General features: G+C 35.8%; 1 protein-coding gene across 1 annotated transcript; it reads left to right on the top strand.

The window, feature by feature from the left end:
• Positions 1-11830: 11830 nt before the first annotated feature.
• On the top strand, positions 11831-13213 carry LOC141631989 (uncharacterized). The gene has a single exon (XM_074444588.1). The coding sequence runs from the start codon at positions 11831-11833 to the stop codon at positions 13211-13213; it is 1383 nt and encodes a 460-aa protein (XP_074300689.1).
• Positions 13214-23960: the final 10747 nt, after the last annotated feature.

Here is a 23960-nt window from a genome sequence, read left to right as displayed (position 1 = left end):
TTTAAATTATTTTCTTGGGATAGCTGCTATTCGACATAACCAAGGACTATTTTTATATCAAAAATGGTATGCCGAGGACATCATACACCGTGCTAATATGAGTTCATGTAAACCAGCCCACACGCCTGTCGACACCAATTCTAAGCTAAGTGCCTCGGCTGGAGCTCCTGTTGCCGACCCATCATTATTTCGCAGCCTTGCCGGCGCCCTTCAATACCTCACCATTACGAGACCCGATATTTCCTATGCGGTCCAACAAATTTGTTTACATATGCATGATCCTCGGGAAGCTCATTATGGTGCCTTAAAACGAATTATCCGTTACATCAAAGGTACGTCTCACCTAGGTCTGCACATTACCGAGTCTCCTGCCACTAATCTTGTCACCTATACGGACGCCGATTGGGGTGGGTGTCCCGACACTAGACGGTCTACATCAGGATATTGTGTTTATTTGGGTGATAATTTGGTTTCATGGTCCTCCAAAAGACAAGCCACGGTCTCTAGGTCCAGTGCCGAAGCCGAATACCGAGGTGTTGCTAATGTCGTTGCTGAGTCCTGCTGGGTTCGAAATCTCTTACTTGAATTACATTGTCCAATTCGGAAAGCAACTTTCGTATACTGTGATAATGTCTCTGCCATATATCTTTCCGGTAACCCGATTAATCACCAACGCACCAAGCATATCGAACTTGACATTCATTTTGTGCGTGAGAAGGTAGCTCTCGGTGAAGTTGTGGTCCGACATGTCCCGTCTCGATATCAATTCGCGGATATATTTACCAAGGGTTTACCGAGAGTCCTCTTTGACGATTTTCGGTCCAGTCTCAGCATCCGTCCTCCTCCCGCTTCGACTGCGGGGGTGTAATAGAATATAAAATTATTCCATAGAATAATTTTGTAAATCATTAGAATTAGCATATCACCTCCCGTATTCTTTGTACATTTGGTTAGCAATATTCATGGGATTACAATCCCTTAATTTAGGATAGTTATTATTAGTCTTCCTATAATTTTGGGTTGACTATAGCTAACTTAGGAATCCTTGTATACTATATATTGTATCCTTTGTGAATGCAATGATCAGGGAAAATCATTTCTTATACTCACGCAAAACCACCATCACTTCCGTTTCGTAACTGACGGATTCCTCCGGCAATACGTCGATTGATCTCATCACAATGACTCCTACCGCAGCGCCGCCGCCGCCATCGAAGTCGTCGTCAACATCAACTCCATCACCTACGTATACGTCGACTTCCTCATTGTGTTAGACGGTAGTGGATGTATACCCACGCTTGCGTCATACTTAGAGCTTTTGATGATTAACCACCGTCAGTCTGTCACTTCTACAGCAAAATCAAATCTTTTAAAATTTGGTAATTGTGTATAATCACATAAAATTATAATAAGAGGTTTTGTATTGATTGAAGGTGTTATATGAGTGTGTCTCAATTTGGAGATTAGATAATAGAAAAGACGAAAGTAATATGAATAAAAATTGAGATGAATTTCTTGATTATTCCAACTTATTTACAAAAAAAGGCCATATATACACACTATTGTAATACTCGGTATATTTTATTATAATTTAAAAAGAGTATTTTAAATGATAATTTATTATAATCATCCTCGGCCTTATTTTTGTAAAGTATCCCATGAGAACCATGAAAACCATTATCAACCATTGGATGAATACTACCTACGGCTAAGATCAACGCGTGCATATTAATTAAGCTTGCCTTTCTTTTTTACAAAAACCACTGTTTATTTCCTAACCTTGTTACTCCAATTACAACTCCACCAAAAAAAACAACCCAGATTTTGTTCGTAATCGAAAAACAAGGATGATCAAACCAATTGAAAGCAAGTAATTCGATTATATCTAGGTAAACAACTAATTAACCTTAGTTTTTCTTGAATTTCACTGATATTAAATATGTTCTGTTGTTCAATTTTTTTAACGGATTGAATTGGTATTTGATTATGTAAATTGTACGGATTCATTACTTGTTAGCTTAGATTCAGGAATTGGTTGTATGGATATTTTTTCATTGATTGTTTTTACGGATTGAATTGGTATTTGATTGATCAAATTATACGGATTCAGTAATTGTTATCTTAGATTCATGAATTGGTATCATGGGTCCTGGGAAAAGAGATATTTGATTGATTGTGTGGATATTTTCTGAACAACTTCTATAAGATCAGAGTTGGAAGATCAGTTATTAGAGAAGATGTATAATAGGAGTTGTTCATAAAATATATACTATATGTTCAGGAAATTTGTATCGTAGGTTCAGAAATTTGTACTGGGTTGGGTGTGAGATACTCCACGATAATTTGTACTTGTAGTTACTTTGTAGTGTACCTCATATAGTGAAACAATGTTCCCAGGAGAGTTCAATGTTGTATGATATTTTTTCTAATTTGGTTTTGGCAAATTACTGGTAATTTTGTAAATAACAAAACGTCTATACTAAATGTTCAGAACTTATATATCATAGATTCAGAAAACGTTTGATTGATTGAAACAATGGTTGTGCTAAAAATTTTTCTTTCCAGTTGTGCAGATAAAATGGAATCAAATGATGAAGTTAGTTCAGCGATTTCGACATTATTGTCTACACCAATTTGCACTATTCTACCAGAAGAACCTAAGGATTACTTTCCACCATGTGTAGATGAGAAGAAGCTTAAACTAGGTTGTACTTAGTATTTAGTATTCTGTATATACAATACATTATACTATCTTTGTGTCAGTGAATAGTTTATAATTACTTAATTTTATGAAAGAAAAAAAGCACATACTCCCTCTTATTTCCTTATATCTTCCCCTTTCTTTTGGGCACAAAAATTAAGAAAAGGAAAGAAAGAAGGAATAAAGTAGAATAAAGTATTGTAAGTTGTGAAATTTATAGGTGAGAGAAAATAATAAAGAATGGATGATGAATAAAGAATAGATAAATTAATGAGAGTTGTTGATTTTTTAGGAGAGAGAAATTAATAAAAAATGAATGAAACTTACCAAAAAAAAAAAGGGAAGATAATCAAACTTGTGTGAAAAAGGAAAGAATGAAGATAATAGGAAATTGGAGGGAGTATAAATTATTAACTGAAACGAAGCAAATACATGTTAACAACTTGAGTAATTGGGTTTTAGGGGTTGTTTGGTTCAAAATGTGGGAATGGAATGGATTTGGATGAGAATCCAGGGTGGAATGGAGTTAGAACCCTATACCTTTTAACACTTGTTTGGTTCAATTTTGTAATGGATTGTAATTCAATCAACATACGGAATGTAACTGGTCATAGACAATGAACTTTACTATTCAATCCTGCGAAAATAATTCAATCATGTGCATATTTCAATATTACTTAGGGTTATTTCATAACAATAATCCATCCTATTGGTGGTCTGCAATAATTACTCCATCCTATCAATAATCCCAATTAAATCCAACCTAAACATCATACCTTCTAATAACGAACCAGCTGATATTTTTTGAAGTTTATGTGTATCAAATAAACCAAGTTCTTGATTCATCACTTGAAAATATTACACATAAACTTCACATATACCAGCTAGGTTGTCCAAAAACTATCAAATATTCCAACATAAACTTCAAAAAAATATCAGCTGGTTCGTTATTAGAAGGTATGGTGCTTAGGTTGGATTTAATTGGGATTATTAATAGGATAGAGTGATTATTGCAGACCACCAATAGGATGGATTATTGTTATGAAATAACCCTATTACTTATACAACAACACAATTTTTTAAGGCAATTGTCATACGAGTCATCATACAACCCGTAAATATTTTTTAAAGCAATAGACACATGTATTATTGCAATGAATCATGTATACCAATGAACAATCACAAGCAAATTTTTTATAAAAGCAAAAAAAATATTATGAAAGTAGAAGATGAGACTTACTAGAGTAGAACAACAACAATTTGAGTTTTTTTGTTCTTTCTTAATTTTAGGTTTTGTATCCAGGGGGATTAGATTTAGAAACTTGAGGGAGGAGTAGAGTATGAGATTCCAAGGGATTGGGGTAGATTGAGAAACCCTTGGGTTTCTAAATCCATTCCAAAAATGATCAACCAAACACTTGAATCGATAATATTCATTCCAATCTATTACATACCCCTCAACCAAACACCCCTAATGTTGGCTGTATTACGGTGTCTAGATGCTTTATAGATGTCACGGTCTTAAGATACCCTGAGAGGAAAGTAATTGCATTTAGTGCCCTACTGGTGTCATTATTTGATCGACCACAAAACCACTTTTCCAATCACTCATTCGTTACTCATTAAACTATGAAAAGCTCGATGTACTATTGAAAACAATGACCCAATGATGGTACACAAATTCTCATTGAAGACATGACATATCCGTCACAAGTTAAAAACGGATACCATTTTATCTCATAATGTACCCACTTTTTCTCTCTCTGCAACACTATTCATGTGATCACCTTTCTCCACTAACCCATTTTGTTACCATTTTATCTCACAAAATATCCGTCATAAATGGTAACCCGTCACAAGGGGAGACCAATTGATGATGGTATATGGCTGTTATGATTATTATGTGGCGACGCTACCTTTGTTTTTTTATAAAGATAACATTACTTATTAATTACGATTTTTTTAACATGTATTCTAAGGACACATAATAAAAAGTCATTTAAGAAAATATTAGGCCACCCTACGTGGATTTGATACAGTTGTTTTATTTTAATTGCTTACACTTTGCAGGGACTACCATTATAGCCATTACTATCTCAGTAGTTGGTGCCATTTTAATAATCACAGTGACAATTTATTTGATAAAGAGAAGAACAAAGAAGTATGATGGTCTACATTCCGGAAGTGGTACGTCTATTGTGTATAATAATTATAACAAATCTTGATATCAACGTCTCACATATAGATCCGTATAGTAAAACTGAGAGTATGATACGAGCCTTAATACTACCTAATAACGCCTTTTTACTCGATGGAATATTTTTCTTTCTTTTTTCTATAATAACATTGCATTGCTAATAAGGATTGTTTCACTATCATGGAATAGTGTCTGAGGACTTTGAATCAGCCTACGTGGATCCATTTTCGATAATTAATTTGAGACTCGACCCATTTTGATAATTAATTGAGGAAAATCGCTTATTTTGGAAAAAAATTCAAAAAATTGAGTAGCACAAATTCTAGGATAAGATGGTCTCACACAGCATGAGATTGTCTCATACAATATAATAAAGTGAAATTTATACAAATGGACCGTCTTACATTGTGAGACCGTCTCATAGAATAATAACTGTTTGAGTGGAGGTCTAAAACAGATTACAGTTGGCGGACCTGTCAACATTTAACAGCAGACCACTTTTTAGACTTCCCAAAGCAATGTAGTCACGCCTCACGCCAGTTGAAAGTTCCAATATAATAGCGAGAAGAAACGCCATTAACGCACTATATTAAGATTTTTAGGAGCAATGACCAAAAAAAGATATGGCTGGTCGAAACGGAGCTGAAATGAAAAGTCGGTGGTCGAACCTTCCACCGGAGATCATCTCAAACATCGAAAAACTCTTAGACAGTGGAGTCGATGTGTGTCGATTACATTCCGTTTGCAAGAACTGGCATTCCTCTCGAAACTCAAACCATATTAGCCTTTTATCTCCATTCCTTCCTTTGATCATCTCAAATGGGAATCTTCCATTCACTGATCGTTCCCACGAGCCACTTATCCTTGTCGCTCGTGATGTCTTTCTCGTAAAACCAATCTGTTTTTCACCTACTTCCTGCGGTTGGTTTCTAACCGTGGAGGAAATCGTTCCTGGCAAGCTTCGAATTCTGTACCCGCTCAACCAATCGTGTTAAACATCTACCATCAAATTGCCCCAAGTATTTAGACCTGTCAAACTTTAGAGTATCCCAAGTTGCTAAAAGCTATGTCTTCAAGTACCAAAGCGACGAAGAAGATGTTCCCGGTGTTACTAGAGTAATTATCTGTTGTGCTGGTTATACTGCTATGGTGTTGTATGGGGAAGGTACTCTACTGGGTTGAGCCTAAAAAATGGAAACTGGAGCTTTGTGCGCGAAAGCATCATAATTAAGTTCTCGGACGTGATCAGTTATGGTGGAAATCATGTTCGAGCTATTGATTGGAAGGGAAATGTTCATATTATTGATCATCGGGTGACCAAGGTTGTTAAGTCCATCTTTCTTCCAGCAGTATTTCTGAATTTCAATCACATAAATCAATTTCTAGTGAACGGGGAACTCTTCGTGGCAGCCTTTTTTCAGGGTAGCACTCAAACAGGAGTTGGATTTGTGATTTACAGGTTGGACGAGGTGCAAACTAGATGGATCGATGCTGCTAGTAGCGAAAATTGTAGCAAGGAACTCTTTGTTAGCTCTGAGTGAAGCTAAATACTAATCCATTTGGAGACATGCGTGTAACAGCAGATGGAAACACAGGACGACGAGACTTCTGCCTTTTAGAAGGACGAGAACTACTCGGGTGATTATCATCACTATCCAACCTATTATCAGCATAGAAAGACAATAATTTCTATAAACATATGAAATGTACATATAGTGATGAAAAATTGAACATGCAGTAGAAATAAGATGCACTTCACCTAAAGTATTTTGTTAATAACTTGGCCTCTAATTGGAGTAACTAAAATCTTCTACAGAAACTTAGCAAACACTTCATAGTAGCTAAAAAGGTACATAGCAATAGAGGAATATGCAATCAAATACACAGAATATAAACACTATAAAATAAACCTAAACGATTTTAGTAAAACGAGCTGAAAATCAGAGACGAACACAAAACACTATAAAATAAACTTAAACGATTGGAATGAAGAATACAAAACACTCGAAAATACAATTAATTTAACTGTAATTAGTAAAATGAGCTGAACATCAGAGACGAACATGCAATCAACAATACAAATCATTAGAAGAATTAAATTAGAAGAAAAACAAAGGGGGGCATGCAATCAAATACACAGAATCGTGAAACAATTATGAAGTGGAGAAGAAATTGAAGGATCTTACCTTGATTTCATTGGAAGAATAGCTAGCTAGATTGAAAGAAGTACTCCGTATAAAATTGGGAAAGTTAAAAAAAGGTGAAATGAAGAAGACGAGTAAAGAGGAATAAGACTGTTATGAAAGAATATGCAAGTTGACAAAAATAGCCATTAGTTAAAAAGTTGGACGCGCGTCATGATATAATCCGTTGGATTGATAGATCTGATGGTGGACAATGGTTCTCATGGTTCTCATGGGAAGGGTGGTTCTCATAGGATCCTAAATCTCTCTCTTTCTCTCTCTCTCTCTCTCTCTCTCTCTCTCTCTCTCTCTCTCTCTCTCTCTCTATATATATATATATATATATATATATATATATATATATATATATATATATTGAATCATGCGAGACACCCTTCTTAGAGTGAGGCAGCTGTACCCATTCTAAACCGTCGGATTAAAAAACTACAAGTGCCTTAGATGTTGACACGTGTCCCCTTATATAACTCTATCAAACTGCATATTTCCCCTCATACTGAATCATTTACTCCGTCGCATTTACTCCGTTCACACTCTCTCTCTACAGCTCGTCTTCTGCTGAGGTCCGTCTTCACCATTCAGTCAGATTTCGACACCATTTTATCGCTCAGCTTCCGTCCCGCCATTACCACTGAGCTTTTCGACCTCCATTATCATCCTAAAGTTAGGTAATTTCGATCACTAATTTTCATTTCGATTCATCCTGATTTCATTCCGCATCTATCACAATTCTTTATCAACTAGTTTAATTACTGATTTAATTACTAAGTTTTCGATTTCGATTCATCCCGATTTCTCTATCAGCCAGTTTAATTTTCATTTCGATTCATCCCGATTTCTCCGCTTCATCGTATGTTCCTTTCCCTTTCTGTATTAGATTTCGTTTTTTTTGCTTATTTTGATAAAAATTTGGTTATAAACTTATTTAATTAGTTTAATTACTAAGTTTTGCTCTTGTTTTACTATTTTCCTCCACTCGACTTTCATCGATTTCTATGTGTTCCTTTTCTGCTTGATTATGCTCGCAGTTGAAGTGTCGTTGTTATTGTTCACTGTTAATTATAATCGATTTCATGTAACCTAGGTTAATTTGTGACGAAACACAATTACGAAATGCTGATCATATATAATACCTAGGTTTGTGAGGATAAACCTCTTAGTCTGACTTTTGTTGTTGTTGTTTCATTGTTAATTTTAGTAGTTTTCGCCTTTATTTTGCTATTTTTTGGATGCTTAAGTACATTATTTTGTGATTACCTTGCCGTTCTTTGGATGTCTGTTTCATTTTTGGAGGTTTTGAGGAAATTTCAATAGCTACTCCGTCTTTTTAAACGTGTTGTTACTTGAGTGTTCAGTAGCTACACCTCATCTGCATTGTTTTGCCTAGCATTTTGCTCGTGTTGTATATACTTCAAGTGCGATGTTAGAGTTTATTTGTTATTTCCTTTTGGCTTATTGTGTATTTGGTTGGCATAGCTGTAATATTATGTTTTCATTGTATTCGCTGTTGTTCTTTATTCTTAGTTCCTTTTCTTGATTTCGAAATCTTTGTACCTCCATCAACAGAATGTCTACTTGCATCTTGTCTGAGAGTAGATTTCTTTCTTGTTGTGTTCCTTATATTGTTTATCTGATATGCTTGACCCTTCATTTTTTGTTGTGGTGTGGACCTTTTTGCCATTTTACAAGTGCTTTTAGGACTTTCATATACGCTATTTGGTTGTACCCTTGACTTTTCAACTCATTTATTTTCATTGATGGTATCTTGCAAATCTCTTACATGATTCTGTATTCCCGCTTCTCTTCTTCCCACATGTTTAGTCACGGGTTAGGTATGATCTTATTCCAGTAATTTTCAGTTGTACAAGTATGATCTTATTCCAGTAATATTGTATGCCTTCTCTTCGTATACCTTGTGTGTATTGTGTTTTGGTTGACTAGGACTTAAATAATTTTGTGCAGGAATGCGAAACATACAGAGGTCAAGAGCGTGTTAATGAAGAATGTGAGACGTCTACAAGCAAAGAGATTGATGTTCAGGAATGCGAAACATCCAATGGCAAAAAGTCTGTTATTGAAGAATGCAAGACATCTCCAAGCACGGAAGCTTATCATCAAGAAAGTGATCCATCTGAAAACCTGATCCATCTGAAAACCTTCCAGACAACCCATGGACTGAATTAGATTGGTGATTTCGTATATGGAGAAAGGAAGTTCATCATCCACGAGCAAGTAAACTAGTGATGCGATTTAATAGTGAATGCGCATCTTTCAGCAGACAATAATTTGGCTGATTTAAAATCGCTTCAGGCCTATCTGCTTCTTAAGGGATTGTCAGTCATTCACGAAGCCTAAATCCCTATTATTGTAGCAGGAGATTTCAACATTCATCGGAAAAGGTTTGTTATATGACCTGAGTTCAAAGTTTCAGTCACTTGAGGTATATAGTCTGTCACCTTAGGCCTATTTTTAGTCATTCTATTTTTTGTCATTTTTCGAATTATAATTGTCATAAGTGAGATTGGGTGGTATAAGATTATGTGAATGTTGGAGCTAATATTATGAACCTTAGAGCTAGTTTTGTGAACTTTGTACCTGATTATGTGAAATCTCGACTTGATTTATGAAGCTTGATTTTGTGAAACCTGGATTTCATTTTGTGAAACCCAGATCTGATTTTGTGAAACCTAGACATGATTATGTGAACTCTAGACCTAATTTTATGAAAATTGTTTTTGTGAAACCTGGACCTAATTTTGTGAAGTTAGGACTTAAATTAGTTCATTTCATAGTAAGAAATAATTGTATCGACCAGAATAAGAAGTTAAGATGGCTTTATTCAATTTTGCAATCCCCTTTTAGGGTTTTCTTTTGACCCTCATCCAAGTTTTGCAATATTGCTTTCTAGCATTCACAATATAAGTTCTAGGATTCACAAAATAAGAAAAAGACCAAAATAAGGAACCTTGGTCATGTATGAGTGATATTGTGAACCTTGGTTTGTAGGAGTGCTATATTTTATTCATGAAGTTTGTTTTTCTTATTTTGTGAATCATAAGCTTATATTGTAAAACTAGAAGATTATATTGTGAATCTTGGTCATCAATGTGTGAAATCGTCTACTTAGAATGGTTTCTATTAACTGGTGCTTATATTGTGAAACTTGGATGTTAACGTGTGAAATCGTTTAGTTATTATGTTTTTTCCCTAACTTGGTGCAGCTACAGCTAATATGAAGCGGCATGTTAGAAAGGAGGGTGGCGAGGGTTCTACTTCTGTCGAACCAACTAAAAAAAAGAATTTAGCATGAATCGTTTTCGTCTCTCTGACCATCTGGGTTTGTTCTGCACGTTGAAGACACTGCCTGAAGATGTTTATATGATCAATAAGAATGTTCTTAGTGTTGCTATACTTTTAGCTCAAGGTACTAAGCTTGTGCTTGCACCTGCTGTATTGGCATAATACTTTGATTTAAAAGATTCAGCCTACTTTCGATTTTTTTTGTTGCATCGAATTTCAAGTCACTATGGCTTCTCATAGTATTGTTGAAGCGGCCTATTTTATGCCATTATAATTCTTCATTGAGTACAAATTGTTCATATAGAAATACGAGATGCCGCTACTCGCTACTCTGAACATTCTTTTCAAACCAAGTATTAAGCACTTACAGGTGCATTACTCAACCTAATCTCTGAATGATTTCAGTTTGATATCGTCCTAATCTCCGTCCAAACAAAACTATTTCACAAATTAGGGGTTAAGTTTCACACAATGAGGGCCAGGTTTCACAATATAAGCTCTACGATTCGCAAAATTTGAAAAAGAAACGTCATGTCACCCATTTATGGCCAAGGTTCACAATATTATCTTCTAGTTTTACAATATAAGGTTCAGGATTCACAAAACAAAGTATAAGATTCACAAAATAAGAAAAAGAGTAAAATAGATGATTTCGACAGTGCCTTCTAGTTTAACAATATAAGCCCCAGGAATCACAAAACAAGATACTCCCTCCAATTCTGCTTGAAGTTCCCCAAGCCTTTGTGCACAGCATTTAAGGAAAATGAATAAAGAAAAAAAAAGGACAAGTTGACTTGTATGTAGGAAAGAGAAGAGAAGATTAATTAAACTAAAGCAATATGGATTAAACTTAATCCTTCCCTCCAAAATTACATAAACCGTGGGCCATAATGTTCATACAATTTCAGAAAATTGTACACTTCATACATCTCATAATTTTTCTGAAATTTCTACATTTCTTACAATTTCTACATTACTTAAATTACAATGTTGAGATTTCTAGATTCATAAAATTACAACCCTTCATAAAAATTCTAAAACTAAACTTACACTTATTCAGATTTATAGATTCATAAAGCTACAAAATGAGATTAACTTCAGATTTGCGTGGGTTTTCTTTCACTTCTTCCTTCATTGTCATTAATCAAAACTAACATCAAGAGGACACACAAGTGGATAAATTATTTGAAATTTGGCACCAAATTAAGATCAAATTTAGGCCAAATTTTCAGGATTGCGCCAATTAGAACATTTCAGAGCAGTTCCAAATTTGCGCTAACATCAATCAACATTATGTGCAATTCAAATAATTAGGGTTTGTTACAGCTATATATAGAAAGTCACTGTTATAGGCAGATCATTTATATGCAAACAAACAAAAAATCTCATTAAATACATCCAAATAAATTATCCTTAAACACAAACAAATTCATGGCAAAGAAAATCAGAAACTTGAGTAACTTAGAGAGAGCAAAAATTATTCAGATTATACTTCTGAAATGTATAAATGGGAAACAAGTCAGGGGTACCATGCTAGAGTTGGCTCAACAATATGGTGTAACCAGGAAAGCCATCACGAATTTATGGAATGAAGCAAAGCAACAAAGAGATGCAGGGGAACTCATTAACGTGAATAACAAACTAAAGGGAAGGGAAGGAACTAACAAGGTGACATTTGATGCTGCAAGGTTCAAAAGCATTCACTACAAACTCAAGACTACTCAAAAAAGGGTGGCCGCTGCTATGGCTGTAAGTCAGTCAACTGTCTGTAGATGGGTTAAAAGTAAAGTGATAAGGAGTCATACCAATGCTCTAAAACCAAGTTTCACAGACAAAAATAAGCTTGCTAGGTTAATTTTCTGTCTCTCAAAGCTTTATTATGATGAAATGCTAAGTAAAATCATGTTCAAAGACCAAGGTAATCTTATATACATAGATGAGAAATGGTTTTACATCACTAAAGATGGGCAAAGGTACTACTTAAGTCAGACAGAACCAGACCCAGAAGAAGAACCATTCAGAAGTGTTCAATCAAAATCTTACATAGGCAAAATCATGTTTATGTGTGCTGTTGTGAGACCAAAATTTTCAAATAACAATGAATATGTTTTTGATGGAAAGATAGGAATTTGGCCCTTTGTTTCTTTGGAGCCAGCCCAAAGAAACTCAAAGAATAGGGTTGCAGGCACACTAGAGACAAAACCAATTAAAAGCATTACCAAACCAGTTATCAAAAATATGATGCTAGGGGTGGTGCTACCAGAAATCAAGAGAAAATGGCCTGCAAATGCAAGTAAAAACATATTCATCCAGCAAGATAATGCAAGGCCACACATCAGCAACAATGATCTAGATTTCAGAGAGGCAGCAAGCAGTGATGGGTGGAACATACAATTAGTTCAGCAACCCCCAAATTCACCAGACCTTAATGTGTTGGATTTGGGGTTTTTTAGGGCCATCCAGTCTCTCCAAACACTCACCAATTCATACAAATTGGATGAGCTAGTGGTAGCAGTAACAACTGCCTTCGACAATTTAGAAGTGATTAAGCTAAATTATGTGTTCATTACAATGCAGGGTTGTATGCTAGAAGTCTTAAAACGAAGAGGACATAATGATTACAAAATACCACACATGCATAAGAGCAAATTAGCAAAGGAAGGATTACTCCCAGAGTATTTAGAGGCAGAAAAAAGCTTGGTAAAAGACAGCATCAGGTATATTAACAATGTTGATGTTGCTAATGCAGGTAATGCAGAAAATATTACTGAGTTGGTAGATGCTGTAATGTCAGATTCACCGTATTTGATATAGTAGACAGTTAAGACGCCAACCATCAACTTTGGTTGGTTGATGTACTCATTTTGTGTAACCAGAAGAAAATAGTACAACAACCAACCAGTGACAGCAGTCAAGAATAGACTCAGCAAGTAAAAGAACCAGAAAACAACATGTTCACAACCAAAAAGCAGCAGACAGTCAAACTTAAGAACAAGCTGTATTTTTTTTTGTTAATTCTAGGTTCATTTTAAGTCTGTATTAAGTTTGCACATTTTGATGTTGATGATGTTGGTGACGCTGTTTATTTAAATCTCCCCTTGGGATACAACTTGATTACAATAATGATAATAACAGCACATGATGATTGAATGCATGCATAGCCTCGTCAAAATCTAAGATAATGGTGGCATTATGCATGCAAACAATTATCAGGCCCTCAAATAATTATCATTGGGCTTTAATTAACAATATGCATGCAATTTCATCATTAGTTAATTTAAATAAACTGAAAAATAAATAGAAAAAAAGATCAATTGAGATCAACCTCTAAAGATCTTCAAGTGCAACTTTAAATGCTGGAAAATATTTAGAGATCTCCAAAATAAACCATCTCTTATATTCAGGAGTATCTTGCATCGCCAATACCCTCTTTCTTCGCTCCTCAGCCGCGATTATTCTTCTATTAGCTTCACGATCAAGTTCTTTCATCCTCTTATCAAATGCCAAAAACTCAGGACATGTTTCTGGCACAACAGTGTCAACATCACCCATAGAATCAGGAACAAACTCAGAGGATGGAAGATCAGATGATTCAGGCTCATTTTTTTTTGTAGAAATCATCACTGACCCGTCCAAAATCCAAGATTCAGAGGCCATCGCTTCTTCAATATCAGATTCATACACAACTTCTGGAACATCAACAGTAAACATGTTAAATGTACACGGATCTTCTTCAAAAACCAGATATGAATATGAACACTCATCTTCATAATCGTATCTCATATTATCAGACATGAGAAACTTGACAGAAATGGGTATGAGATTTTGTGTTTGAAGAATAGGCGATGAAGAGATTGAGGGAAAGAGTCTCAGATTTTGTGTGTGAAGATGAAGAGGATGAAGATAATGAAGAATATAGGCGGACAAATTGAGGGAGAAAGGAAGAGACAATGGGAACGGCTGAGTTAATCAGGAAGAGACGATGAACATTGTTAGGGTTTCTAAGAGAAGCCTCTAGAGTGTCGTAGAAATAGGCGGGAGTGATTAGGTTAATTAGTGGGTTAGATTTGGGCTGGGTAAATTAGGGGGTCCAAATTAGAATTGGGAGGGGGTAATTGGGTTGGGTTAGTGTAAAAGGTGTGGGCCAAGTGGATGGCACAATGAGTAAATAACAAAATGCAATAAGGACACTATGGTCATTTCACCACCAGAAAATTTAATAAATAAGGAAAGAGGGAACAAAACTTGACTATCATCGAAAAGGAAAGAGGGAACTATAGGCAGAATTGGAGGGAGTATATGATTCACAAAATAAGAAAAAAAGCAAAATAGGTGATTTTCGACCATTTATGACCAAGTTTCACAATAGTGCCTTCTAGTTTCACAATATAAACTCTAGGATTCACAAAATAAGGTCTAAGATTTACAAAATAAGAAAAATAGCAAAATAGGTGATTTCGACAATTTATGACCAAGTTCACAAGATTGCCTTAAAACATTCCTAATACAAGCTCTAGGATTTAGAAAACAAGGTTTAGGATTCAAAAAATAAGAAAATTAGCAAAATAGGTGATTTCGACCATCTATGACCAAGTTTCACAAAATTGCCTTCCAGTTTCACAAATTAAGGTGTAGGATTCACAAGTTATGAAATTAAAAACTTTGTACTATAAGATTCCACACATTTTCAATTCAAGTTACACAAAATCAGGTCCAAGTTTCACAAATTAAGGTATAAGATTCACAAAATACGAAATTAACAACTTGGTAAGTAAACGATTGCGCACATTTAAGTTCAAATTTTACGAAATCACTTTCCAGTTTTAGAAATTAAGGTATAGGATTCACAAAATAGGAAACAAATAAATTTCGTAAGTAAACGAGATTTCAGACACATTGAGGTCCAACTTTCATTAAAATTCACCTTCAAGGTTCTCACAATTGCTTAATTTCCTTTACTAAACAAAATCAACTGACCAAATGGTTAAGTTCAAAACCAAAATAAAAACCAACATCTAACCAAATGCATTTCAAAACCAAAAATAAACACGGTTAGAACTTGCGCTTCTTCCATCGTCAACATCCTCACAAATACATCATTCTCTATTCTCTACTTCTTCATCTTCTGACGATGTATCTTCCTGTGTGAAGAGTCAAACCTTAAATTAGATACTTTTTTTGGAAAACTTATAGATTCTACGAATATACATAATTAATATTAGATGGACATAAATAATGAGATTATTGCTATGTGAAAATTCAAGTAAAACGGACTTAACTAAATCATTTTTTTAAAAAAAAGAGAAACAAAAAATAACTTGCTTCAAAACTTGAAGAAGACATTAGTATATAACTTTATTTGCATCTTAATCACAATGATCTTGCAGGAATGTCACAGTAAAACAAACTTGAAGTTGAGGATAATCATCTCTTCCCAGAAATTCAACTAGACGAGGAACAACCCCAGCTTGAACAACTTCCTCAATGGGAGGATTGTGTGTTCTGCACCGAAGCCATTGAAGTGAGATTATAACCAAAACTGAGAATCGACACTCTTGCCAAATTAAAATCATTAGTGATGCAGATTCCTCAGTAATTAAAAATTTGGCCTACTCACATCAACAAAAAGTATTATTCCGTAATTTTTAAGTTACTGGATTTAGACAATTATCTACAATTTTTTTTTGGGAAAGGTAAGCTTCTCATTAAATAATTAAACTAAGCCCATTACATCATTGTTGAAAGATAAGCACTTCACTTATTCTAATTCTTACAAATTATATCAATCCAGTTCAACGCTTTACTATTCTTGCTACCAATTCTAATACTACTCAACCTTAGTCGAATTTCATTATGAATCTGTCTGACTAAACATTCAGGTCTAAGCAGTAGCATTTCCACCCTGCATTTGTTCCTGCACCACCATATGTTAGTCATCAATGCTGCCATTACAACTGCTATCACTCGTTTCCTTGTCAGACTTCGTGATCTCCATTTAATCCACCAGTCACAACACTTCTCTGCAGGAAACTGGAAAGGACACCATCTGTGAACCAAATCCCTGCATTTCCTACTGTATTCACACCTAAAAAATAGGTGCTCATGATCCTCCTCAACCAGTCCACACAGGAAACAAAGATTAGCAGGAATAATCTGCATCTTCATGAGCCTATCTTGTGTGAGTAATCTCTCCTGAGCTATTAGCCACACACAGAACCTATGCCTGGGCACCATCCACCGCACTGTCGTCAATGCTGCCCATCTGACTTTCTCAATATCAGGTCGAAGGAACTTGTATCCCTGCTTAATGGTATATTGCCCTGTCATTTGTCCCACAGTACCATACAATAGTTGATGAAAAATAGTCTTCACTTGACAAATTTTGCGCCAAGCCCAACTACTATTGATTGATGGTTCATACTCCTTCCAGGTGCATCTTTTGATATAGATGGAATGCACCCATTTGACCCACAAGTGGTCTGCTTTCTGTTCAATCCACCATACGTATTTCCCTAGAGCTGCAATGTTCCAATCATACAGTTTCTTTATCCCAAGCCCTCCTTGATTAAATGGACGACATATAGCATCCCAAGCCACCAGAGCAGGACCTTCCTGATGCTCAGTACCATGCCAGAGAAAACGTCTGCACACTGCTTCTATCTTGGCTATAACAGTTTTGGGAATGATAAAAATTCGTGCCCAATAAGAATGAAGGGAACTAAGTACAGATTGCACAAGAACCAGTCTACCAGAATAAGCCAACTTTCGAGCCCCTAATCCCCTTATTCTCTCAACAACTTTCTCTACCAAACAATGGCATTCAAAGACTGACAGTCTTTTAGGAGACACATTGATCCCCAAATACTTAAAAGGCACCTTATCAGGCTTCATACCAGTCTCAGTCTCAATCTCAGTAACCATCTGCTCAGTCATACCATTACAATAAAAATTAGACTTCTCCTTGTTCATTTGCAGGCCTGAAGCCTTAGAGAAATAACCAAAAGCATTCAATAATAATTCAATACTCTTCCTATCCCTCTTACAGAACATGATCAGGTCATCAGCAAAACAAAGGTGAGTCAGGCCAATGTGTTTGCAAAGAGGATGGTGCCTGAACTGTCTATGTCTCTGAACTACCCCCAAAATACTACTAAGGTATTCAATGCATATGGTGAAGAGGAGGGGAGATAATGGGTCTCCTTGCCTCAACCCTCTCTTCCCATGGAAAAAACCAAATCTCTCCATTAAGAATTATCTACATTCATAAGCCTCTTTATGTTGCTAATAGTGAGGCTGCGTACCCCTTACTCACAATTTGTGGGAGTCATTGAGTCACCGGAGTAATGTTGTTATCGTCTGAAAAAAAAAAAAAAAAATACGTACCTTAGTGATAGAACACTTCTAGTTGTAAGATGGTCCACTTAATTTACAAAACCCATATTCTTCTTATAGATTGAAAACTCTACTCGTATATGTGCATCCTAATAAGCCAACTAAATCACATAAGTACCTAAGCATACGAACTGCAGCAAGCGAACACTTCTCGAATCACTCAATCATGACATTGTATTGAAAAGGGAAACAACCCCTATGAAATACGCCAAACACCAAACTTCTAACTACTAGGAATCACAATTTAAACAACTAAATATTTGTTACCAATTCAATAACACCAAACTGACTAAACACACAGTACATCACAACAAAGCAGGACATTCATTATAATTTATGCATAACAAAAACAACATGTTATGTAAACAAGCTCACATAACACACATATTTTCAACAAAAGCGATAAAAATCATAGTTTAAACACCATTTCTTCCAATTTCCACTTTAGAATAAGATATATTCATACCAGCAAAAGAAACTATGCTTATCCAACATACCAATTATTATACTTCATACTTAATTAACAAAAAAAAATATTTGGAAATTCCGCATATTTCTTACAAAAAAAATATGCATCATCATAATACACGCTTAAGTCATTGATTATCTTTTACCTTTGTTCAAAATCACTATGACAACAAAAAATTGTTTTATGTGGGACAGAGGGAATACTACAAAGTAGTGAAACCATACCTATGGAAAGCAATTTACGGAATAGAGTAGTAAAGTCGAGTTGTGCAACTGGATCATCAGAATACATGCCGACAACCATCTGTGGTAAAGTCTCATCTACAAAATGCACCACAAAATTCCTAACCAATCAATAACACCGCTTGAAGTTAAAGACAGCCTCTTTTCATGTCAGTTATACTCCAATTAACAATATACTCCCACTATCACAAAAAAAAATCATGAAGAAGAGAAAGTGTTATGAGGATGCTCTGCAAAATCACGTCTCATATTCACTAATCATGTCACAGGTTAACAACAACTCAAGCATAAAACATACAACTTTTAACAACAACGGAGGGAGTGTTACGAGGTCTACAAAATCACCTTCTAGTTTCACAAAATCAGGTCCTACGTTTCACAAAATTATGTCTAAGTTTCACAAAATTAGGCCCTAGATTCACAACTAAACAAAGATATATGCATCATATGATTAACTTCTATGTTCACAAATCTAGCTTTAAGATTCACAAAACAAAGCCTAAGATTCACAAGATAAGAGAAATAGCAAAATAGACGATTTTAACAACTTATGACCAAGTCTCACAAAATACACATATAAGTTCACAAAAAAAGCTCTATGATTCACAAAATTGCCTTCAAGATTCACAACATTGAAACAAATAATCCGCAAAATTTCACAAATTAAAACTGAAATAGAAAACAATAATTAGAGGTTCAATAAAAGAAATACTTGTTTCAATAGCACTATTATCATCAACCATTGTGATATCTACAATCTCCATAGTAATTAGAGCTCCAAAATCGTCAAAAACAATGTAATATTTAGTACGAAATCGCTAGGTAAAGGAAATCGCGCAATCAGCATCAATTTCGAAGTTATATTTACTAAATCGCTCAATTTGATGAAATTCGAACCTTATATCATCACTTTATTATTGAATTAACAAAATTATATGAATATATTCAATTTTTATCAAAAATATGAAATTACCTTCAAATTAATCGAATAAAATCTTCTGAAACTGATCAAATCACGATATTAGTGTTGTAGCTTGTTGATCGGCAAATTGCTGTAATTGGAATCTACAGACAATCGCTACAATTGATTAGTTTATTGAGCAGATTTGGGTATGATGGCTGAAATTGATGAATCGTTGTAGCTTGTCGATGTAGAATATTTGAGTCGTTGTGTTTATGTGTTTATTTTAGATATATAAAATATTTGGGCCAAATTTTCAGCCCAAATTAAATGACTGCGCGCTAACAGTCCACCCCAATCTAATGAAGGAATTTGGTGAGGCCGGCCGTCTCACCATAATTAACGGCCTCACCGGATCCGGCTTATATATATATATATATATATATATATATATATATATATATATATATATAGGGGCGGGTTGTAGTTTAATCGAGTTACGCAGTACGAACCGTATTTAACTAGCTACAAACCATTTTTTTTTTTTTTTTTTTTTTTTTTTTTTTTTTTTTCAGGTACACTTTATTTGCTTACCAGGTACACCTCTTATGCAGATACTTTTTATAACATATGTAGATACGCTTTTTTCAACACTAAATTTTTTTTGGGAGTTTTAAGACTAACTCCGAGATACATTTTATACTATTTGCGGATACATTTTATATTATTAGCGGATACACTTTGTGGAAATTGTTACAAGTTTTAACACTAACTCTCGGATACGTTTTATATTTTTTGCGGATACATTTAATATTTTTTGCGGATACACATGACATTAAAGCCAGATACACATTGTAATACTTCTGGATACACAAGTTCATACTTTCGGATACACATCGTATTACTTCCGATACACATGGTTATACTACCGGATACACATGTATCTAGTAGTATTCATACATGTATCTAGTAGTATTCATACATGTATCCACCACAACCACTACTTTCCACCACCATGCACCACCACCACCGACTGCCGCCACCACTACACAGTCACCACTGCCACCACCACGCACAGCCACCACCACCACCACTCCACCGTCACCACTGTCACCGACTTCCCACAATGTCGTCAACACCACTAACTTTCACAGCCACGAACACCCACACACTCAACATCATGCTCATCACCACCGCAGACGTTACTAACAACCCCGACGACATCACGAGCCTCCTTGGACACAACCCAATCCACCGCCAAAGCGTCGCCGTCCCCACCACCAACACTGGCAGAGTCGACCTTGTGCGACGAGGATGTTTTTAGACTCGACATTCTCCCACAAAGCCGCCATTGTTGTTATTTTTCCAAAATTCACAATTGTTTTTAAAATCTGAAAAAATTGGCTGAACCTTTTCGAAAACAAAGATCTGAAAAAATTCACCAACCTCTTTAGTTAGCAAATTCGAGATCTAAAATATAAGATCTGAAAAAAAACATTTGTAAAAAGCAACTCGTAACCACAATAATCCACTTTCAATGTTTTCCGCATCAAAGTTAAAACCAAACAGAAGAAGTTCAAATGCGTAATACACCTATTTAAGCACATTCATTTGAGACATAGCACTCCACAATCCACACCAGACACGATTTTCATAAGTACATAAAAACACTCACAGAACTTAAACTCCTCTAACAAAATGATCTCAGTTCCACACTACACCGCAGTGTACACATTTTCGAGCCTGCCACTACTAAAACTTGAAAGGAAACCAGATCTGGTCGAAAAAAGACCAGGAGACTAGATCTGGTGGAGGTAATCGGAATATTTAAATCTTGAAATCCACTCAATCCGATTCAAACAATATGCATCGTCACTTTCATTCCCTTTGAACCATTCAGGAAACTAATAACACCGGTGAAGTAATCGGAATATTTAAATCTCGTTTTCTTCAAAAACCAAGTGATTCAAACCATAGATCAACAAAAAACGAAGATGAATTTCATAAAATTAATCGCATTAGTGATTTTTTTGAAGTATTTCGAATCTAATAGGGTGGTTTTTAGTTGACCTGAATAATGAGAAAGAGGATGAAGATGAGGTACTGAATCGGCGTTTTGATGACGGAGTTTCTGAAAGCTCGATGAGAGTGCTAATATTGAAGACGAAGATGGAGAAATGAGAGAGGAGAGGAGGTGTTATATTAGGATAGATGTCGTCGAGGTAGTTGTTGACCGGTGATGGAGGGTGGAAGTGGTGGCTGGAGGATGTCTGATGTGTATGTAACAAAACGCCGGCGAGGAAATTAGGATGGGGTTGTTGTGTGGGTATGAGAGTGTACGGGGTAATTAGGATGGGGGTTGTTGAGTGGATAGGGTGAGGATAAATTTATATAGGGGTCACTGTCAGATTCAATATAAGCCGTTCATTTGACTCTATCTGATGGCTCTTATTAAGTTCGTACAGTTCGCACCGTAATTTAGTTCGTACAGGATCCTGATTCTATATATATATATATATATATATATATATATATATAGGATCTCGTGCGAACTTAAAGTTCGGTACGAACTGTGCGAACTAACTATTATCCCTTGGATCAAATACATCAACGACATATATTAAACACATTGTCACTTATCCTCTCCCGCCAAAACCAATCCCCAAATCCCTGACTTGCTTCACCCCTATCCACCATTCCACCTTCACCGTCACTTTTCAGCATCGTCGGCCCCGAACATACACCATCGGACCTCCGTCGGCGATAACCGCAACTCCACCTTTGCCGCCCATATATTTTTTCACTTCTTCACGTTATAGTCATCGTCGGGCTGTTGGCCGTACACCCATCATAATTAGAGTCATCATCGACCGTAATAGACGTTATTTTACTTGAAATCTTCCAATAATTTCATAAACTCGATTAGTTTTTGAAAATTATTATTCGTTGTTTATGGATCTATGATTTAAATCACGAATTTTAAATGTTTGGTTTTGGGTCGTCGTGGAGAGAGGAGGTTGTTGGAGTGGTGGTTCGTTACTGGTCGTAGGCACGACGATTCCTATGCGGTGTTGGTGATGGGATGGTGGTAGGGATGCGTAATGGAGGATCCCAATGAGATGCGCAACGTCGTGCACCACTGTGACACCCTCATTTATTGCGGAAAAGTAAACACATAATTCTAGATAAAAACTGCATGGATATGTTTGTAATAGGTTCATTTGGGTAAAAACCTGTAGTTTTTATAACCTAAACCTGTTATAAAAATATCCAAATGGGAAGGTGTCAAACATGCAAGGTCCAAAATAAACCTCATAAATAAAATATCGCTAAAGTCGCGAAATAAAGTTATACAACCCAAGTATGAAAAAGGGAGACATATGTCCCTAAAAAGTATATGACATAAAAAGTGTTCAAGGGTCACAATAAAATAAAGCCAATCTAGGTCCCAAGGTTACTTTGCTCGCTAGCTCGTCCATGTACCCCATATATGCATCACCTACCTGTCAATCGCATTTTATACAAATACGAAAGCCACAGTCAGTGGGGAGTAACTCCGAGTTCTCCCAGCCACGAAATGTCATAATTAATATAACATGTAAACATAAGAATATGAATACGAATAACACATAGCCTTAGCATATAGATGTTAGACAATCATGCTTATCATGTGAACAACAATATAACAACACATAGTACTAGCATATGAATACTAGACCGACTCATACTACACTATCATGTGAATCACATAACATCCAGGAATCCAAACTCTATCAGCCATAGCCGGCTTGCATCTCACCTTCTATGATTCATAGAATCATCAAACAAGAAAGGACAATATATCTAGAGACATGCATAAGTTCTTAGGACAGTCAATAGTCACTTTGTAACTCGAGTCTATACCACGAGGAAAGGTAAACACCCTAGTCCTAAACCTGCGCAGACCTAGCGACATGCGGAAAATATCGCATCCAAGACCCATGATCACACACATGAGTACCCCTAAGGAGTCCACCAAAGGGTTGGCTAGTACTTAAGCTGACCACATACTTCTAAGAGTACGTCGGGAGGTCATGCCCTAACTTGGATATAAGCCTACCAAGCTAAGACACAAAGGCCATTAAGCGGTGAACATATACTCGTCAAAAACTATAATAGCCTATCTTTGACGAAGACCGAAATACTCACCTAGGACCTAGTCCCAGCTTGAATACTTTAGCCCACTCCACACAAGACAAGTAGGACACCCAATTAATCATAAGAGGGGCAAAGAGTCCAAACTTGCACACACAAAAGATCATACACACCCTAGCATATGAAAGACTACGCAAGAGTATATTCAGCTGACAATCCAACAATATCTCCAATATCGATAATAATCCAAATTCCAGCTAACCAACAGTACCATAATCCATGAGAACAAGCTAAAATGGCAAAGAGGCAATAAGACTCAAGCATACGGCATCCAAAGCATCCAACAACCAACATGTGAAATGATTATTACAAATATCAAGGCATAAACATAAAACATCCAATAACAACCAAACTAACCTCAAA

Source organism: Silene latifolia, chromosome Y, assembly GCF_048544455.1.
Source record: "Silene latifolia isolate original U9 population chromosome Y, ASM4854445v1, whole genome shotgun sequence".
Lineage (NCBI taxonomy): Eukaryota > Viridiplantae > Streptophyta > Magnoliopsida > Caryophyllales > Caryophyllaceae > Silene > Silene latifolia.
This window is presented reverse-complemented; position numbering and strand designations above follow the sequence as displayed.